General features: G+C 40.4%; 1 protein-coding gene across 2 annotated transcripts in view; it reads right to left on the bottom strand.

Moving 5' to 3' along the window:
* Positions 1–6,000, bottom strand: part of mms19 (MMS19 homolog, cytosolic iron-sulfur assembly component) — a 34,715-nt gene that overhangs the window by 6,601 nt on the left and 22,114 nt on the right. For both annotated transcript variants that reach the window (XM_034134814.1, XM_034134815.1), the window contains exons 23-25: positions 5,766–5,892; positions 5,567–5,673; positions 4,621–4,677 (exon numbers count right to left, since the gene is read on the bottom strand). In XM_034134814.1, coding sequence (XP_033990705.1) covers positions 4,621–4,677; positions 5,567–5,673; positions 5,766–5,892 — 291 coding nt within the window. The remainder of the gene's footprint in view (positions 1–4,620; positions 4,678–5,566; positions 5,674–5,765; positions 5,893–6,000) is intronic.

Below are 6,000 nucleotides of genomic sequence, written 5' to 3'. Positions count from 1 at the left end.
ACCACCTCCCATCCCTTCAAGAAAGCATCTGCAGTCTCCGAAGCCTGATAAGGATGTGTGTGTACAAAACGCAACAAACTTTTACTGATATGTGCTGGGTCCAGGCTCAAGGGCATATGGCACTCTCAACTCTTTCCAGCACATGCCGGGGCCCTGCCTGCCAGTAGCTTTGCCGATATCTGTGTTGATAGGTAATAGATTAAGAGCGGTAAATCAGCTTAGAAACAGGAAGTGCTCAAACGTTTGTGTGGGGTTATCAAATTTAGCAGTGATTCCATGTCAGCCACAGCTTGTCACAACATTTTTTACTGATAGTGTATTTAACAAACTTAAACTAGCTTTATTAAATGTCAGGTCTTTGGCAGGAAAAACATTTTTAATCAATGATTTTATCACTGAGCATAATCTCGATTTTATGTTTTTAACGGAAACTTGGATTGAACAAAATAACAGTGCAGCTGTTTTTATCGAATCAACCCCTCCCAACTTTAGTTTTATGAGTCAGGAAAGAATGCATAAGAAAGGGGGTGGAGTTGCTATTTTGTTAAATGATTCCATTCAATGCAGGAAGACATCTTATGGGGACTTTGCTTCTTTTGAATATGTGGCCCTTCAGCTGAAATGCTCCTCTCGAGCTCTGTTCCTAAATATCTATAGACCACCCAAATACTGTGCAAGCTTTTTTGATGATTTTACTGAACTGCTGTCTATAGTGTGTATTGACTTTGACCATTTAGTCATTGTTGGTGATTTTAACATCCATGTTGACAACCCCCAGGACAGAGGGGCTAAAGAACTGTTTTGTGTTCTTGATAACTATGGACTGACTCAGCATGTGGCGGAGCCCACGCACAATAAGGGGCACACTCTGGACTTAATTATCTCAAAGGGTCTGAATATCTCAAAGGTTGTGGTGACTGATGTTGCACTCTCTGATCATTCCTGTGTTTTCTTTGAGAGCTCTATTTCTGTTCACAAAAATGTTCAGAAAGAGGTAACCACAAAGCGATATTTAACTGAAAATACTAGGGAAATGTTTACTCATAATTTCTCATCCACACTCTCCCCTGCTAACATCTCAGTAAATGAGCTAGTAGATCATTTTAATTCAAAAATTAAAAATGTTATAGATACCATTGCTCCAACTAAGGTAAAGGAAGTGATTAGCAAGAAAATATCTCCATGGAGAAAGGCCATGACCGTGAGAACAGAAAAAAGAGAGTGTCGAAAAGCTGAACGTAGGTGGCGAAAAACAAATCTCCAGGTTCACTTTGAAATCTATAAAGAGAGACTTGGCCTTTATAATTTGGAATTGAAAAACGCACGACAGTCTTTCTTCTCTGACATTATTACCAAAAACAAAAACAACGCACGTGCCTTGTTTGCTACCGTCGACAGACTAACTAACCCCCCAGTGTCAGTAGCCTCTGAATTTCTATCCACCAGGGCGTGCAATGATTTTGCCTCCTTCTTCACTGACAAAATTCAGAAAATTAGACAAGCAGTCAGTGCCTCTACATCAGGTACAGCAAATGTTTTGTCCCTATGTCCACCTAATATCAATTCAAACACCATGACACAATTCCATCAGATTAATGGTAAAAACTTAGAGGACATTATTCAACTTCTGAAATCCTCCTCCTGCTGCCTTGATATTATTCCAACAGGATTTTTCAAAGATGTTTTTCCTTGCATGGCCTCAGATCTACTTCATATAGTAAACACATCTCTTCACTCAGGTATTTTTCCAGAGGCCCTGAAAACTGCAGTCATTAAACCGCTCTTAAAAAAGAATAATCTAGATGCCTCAGTAATGAACAATTACAGGCCAATATCAAACCTGCCATTTCTAGGTAAAATCATTGAAAAAGTTGTATTTCAACAGTTGAGTAACTTCTTGCATTTAAATAACTGTTTGGATGTGTTCCAGTCAGGATTTCGTCCAAACCACAGCACTGAGACTGCTCTTGTAAAGGTCTTCAATGACATCCACTTAAACACAGACAGTGGCAGAACTTCAGTGTTAGTATTATTAGATCTCAGTGCTGCGTTTGACACTGTTGACCACAACATATTACTAGACCGACTAGAAAACTGGGTGGGACTTTCGGCAACAGTTCTAAATTGGTTTGAGTCCTACTTAAAGGACAGAAAAAAACGTTGTTTCTATAGGTAAATACACATCTGAGTTGACAAATATGACATGTGGGGTACCTCAAGGCTCCATCTTGGGGCCTCTTCTCTTTAACATCTACATGCTACCACTGGCTCAGATAATGAAAAACAACAAAATAAGTTACCATAGCTATGCGGATGACACACAAATTTACGTAACAATTTCACCAGGAGATTATGCTCCAATTCAAACACTGAGTAAGTGCATTGAACAAATCAATGACTGGATGTGTCAGAACTTTCTCCAATTAAACAAAGACAAAACTGAGGTAATGGTTTTTGGAGCCAAGGCAGAATGTATAAAAGTTAGCGCTGAGCTTCAGTCTGCAATGTTCAAAACAACAGATAAAGCCAGAAATCTAGGTGTAGTCATGGACTCTGACCTGAGTTTCAACAGTCACATTAAAACAGTTACTAAATCAGCCTACTATCACCTAAAGAACATATCTAGGATCAAAAGACTAATGTCACAGCAGGATTTGGAAAAACTTGTCCATGCTTTTATCTTCAGTAGACTGGACTACTGCAATGGTGTCTTTACAAGCCTCACTAAAAAATCTATTAGAAAGCTGCAGCTAATTCAGAACGCCGCTGCTCGAGTCCTCACTAACACTAAGAAAGTGGATCACATCACTCCTGTTCTGAAGTCTTTACACTGGCTTCCTGTGTGTCAAAGAATAGATTTCAAAATATTGTTGCTGGTTTATAAAGCTTTGAATGGTTTAGGCCCAAAATACATTTCTGACCTACTGCTAAATTATGAACCATCCAGATCTCTCAGGTCTTCAGGGACTGGTCAGCTTTCTGTCCCCAGAGTCAGAACTAAACATGGAGAAGCAGTGTTCAGTTATTATGCTCCAAATATCTGGAACAAACTCCCAGAAACCTGCAGGTCCGCTGCAACTCTTACTACTTTTAAATCCAGGCTGAAGACTTTTCTTTTTGCCGCTGCTTTTAATTGAACTATTCACATCTTAAACTGAACTGTAACTTTTAACTTTTATCCATGTATTTTTTCTTTTAATGTTTATTTTATTATCTTTTCTTTTTAATGACTGATTTTAAATGCCATTTTTAAAATGTCTTCCATTTTTGTAAAGCACTTTGAATTACCTTGTGTTGAAAGGTGCTATATAAATAAACTTGCCTTGCCTTGCCTTGCCTTACCCATAATCCCCTCTGTTTCAGCCCTGTTTCCAAAGTGCTGATTCTCTGTCTGTTACTTTAGATGAAAATAAGGAGCCCCTCCCCACGCCCCTCTGAGAGAGATTTGGTTACAAAGAACACAATGGTGCTCTAGGAGGAGATTCAGGTGGTAAGGTGGGGGGGGGGGGGTTACCTTGGTTGGTGATTGGCTAATGGTTACACAAGCCAAAACATCGTTATGACATCATAAAGTGGCCAAAATCTGATCAGCTCATTTTCAGACAGGTTTTTATAAAAATGGATCAGGACAAAAAGAGAGAGAATCTTTGTTCCTGAAACTTTCAGAGTCTCTTTACACAGAGGGGACACATGTTGATGAAGAAGAGACATGAAGAAGAGGGGACACATGTTGATGTAGAAGAGACATGAAGAAGAGGGGACACATGTTGATGTAGAAGAGACATGAAGAAGAGGGGACACATGTTGATGTAGAGAAGACATGAAGAAGAGGGGACACATGTTGATGTAGAAGAGACATGAAGAAGAGGGGACACATGTTGATGTAGAAGAGACATGAAGAAGAGGGGACACATGTTGATGTAGAAGAGACATGAAGAAGAGGGGACACATGTTGATGAAGAAGAGACATGAAGAAGAGGGGACACATGTTGAGTAGAAGAGACATGAAGAAGAGGGGACACATGTTTGATGTAGAAGAGACATGAAGAAGAGGGGACACATGTTGATGTAGAAGAGACATGAAGAAGAGGGGACACATGTTGATGTAGAAGAGACATGAAGAAGAGGGGACACATGTTGATGTAGAAGAGACATGAAGAAGAGGGGACACATGTTGATGAAGAAGAGACATGAAGAAGAGGGGACACATGTTGATGTAGAAGAGACATGAAGAAGAGGGGACACATGTTGATGTAGAAGAGACATGAAGAAGAGGGGGACACATGTTGATGTAGAAGAGACATGAAGAAGAGGGGACACGTGTTGATGTAGAAGAGACATGAAGAAGAGGGGACACATGTTGATGTAGAAGAGACATGAAGAAGAGGGGACACGTGTTGATGTAGAAGAGACATGAAGAAGAGGGGACACATGTTGATGTAGAAGAGACATGAAGAAGAGGGGACACATGTTGATGAAGAGGAGACATGAAGAAGAAGGGACACATGTTGATGTAGAAGAGACATGAAGAAGAGGGGACACATGTTGATGTAGAAGAGACATGAAGAAGAGGATTTAGGAATAGGTGACCTTTAAAGTAGATAATAGGTGCATGCTTACCTTGTCAGTCAGTGTGGTGAACAGAGGGTGGTATCGGAGAAGTAGAGCCTTGGCAACCTGGAGATAAAATCAACGTTATTGCACTTGCTGCTTTTTAAACCAACAAATACTTCTGTTATTTACAAATTAAATGGATAGTTTGGAGGTTTTAAAGTGTGGCTGTATGACGTATCCTTGATCAGTTTGTTTTGTATTGTATTTTGGTGTAAATGTGCTGCTTCCTCGTCTACAGTAGTACATTGCTTTGATTTTGTGTTGGTACTCCTTCACACTAACAATAGATTCCTAGAACCCTTCTTCATTAAATCCAAACAATCACTTTACCTTCCTTTATTGATTGGCAACCGACTGGTAAAGAAGTGAAATGAACTTGTGTATCGTCACATAACAAATATCGCAATTGTCTGACTTAAAGTGGACCTATCATGCTATATTTGAATAATATAGTATAGGACCATACCTATATAAGGCATATTTATACTTTTTTTTTTTCAAAATACCAAACAGATCATGCATTTTAGCCATGCCTCATTTTGCTCAATTTGACAATTTCTAGCTCTGGGCAGATTCAGTGAGAACAGCACCATCTACAGGCCTGGCATATGTACAACAGCGTCTCCAGCGCTTTCGAACGGCAATGGCCGTGGCTGTCTCCTCCTGATTGGTGGAGTTGGCCCAATAGCCGTAGCGCCACCGTCCTGACGTCAGGACAGTGTTCAAATCTGGATCAGTTTTTATCAGATCCGTTGCAGCCCCTTTTTTAGAGATTTGGGTATGGAGGAAAATAGAGAGGGTTGTGTTTTCTGACACTTGGTGAGTTCCCTGGAACACATATTCATGTAGAAAAGACGTACAAAAGTGCATTTTGCATGATAGGTCCCCTTTAACATCTCAAATCTAGCACAGAAAAACAATCAGCAGACATATTGAAGACAGCGTCTCTTACCCAGATCATGAGGGTGAAGGCCTGAGTGTGAACTGATGAAGACGAAGAGTCCAGCTCACTGCAGACCCTCTTCATCGTGCTGTGAATCCTGCTGTCCAGAGAATCACCTGAAGAAGAAACCAAACTGTTACAGACGACTCAATTATCATGTGAGGCTCTCAGTTTTGGAAGAAAAAGCCAGATTTTGACCCAAACTGACCCTGTGGTTTCTTGTTCAGCAGACCAGAAAGGCATTTAGCAGCCGAGGTGTAGGAGAGCGGGTGGAGGACGGAGCAGCTCATCTCCTCCAGAGCTGACAGAAGCTCATCCACCCGAGGAACCTCCACCTAAACAACGTAAACAAGAACCAGAATATAGCTTCAGGAACACGTGTTTTTTACATTTTTGGACCAAAATGGCACAAAAACACAGATACATACACATTGAAATACAGA

The sequence above is a fragment of the Trematomus bernacchii genome, unplaced genomic scaffold, assembly GCF_902827165.1.
Source record: "Trematomus bernacchii unplaced genomic scaffold, fTreBer1.1, whole genome shotgun sequence".
Classification (NCBI taxonomy): Eukaryota; Metazoa; Chordata; class Actinopteri; order Perciformes; family Nototheniidae; genus Trematomus; species Trematomus bernacchii.
This window is presented reverse-complemented; position numbering and strand designations above follow the sequence as displayed.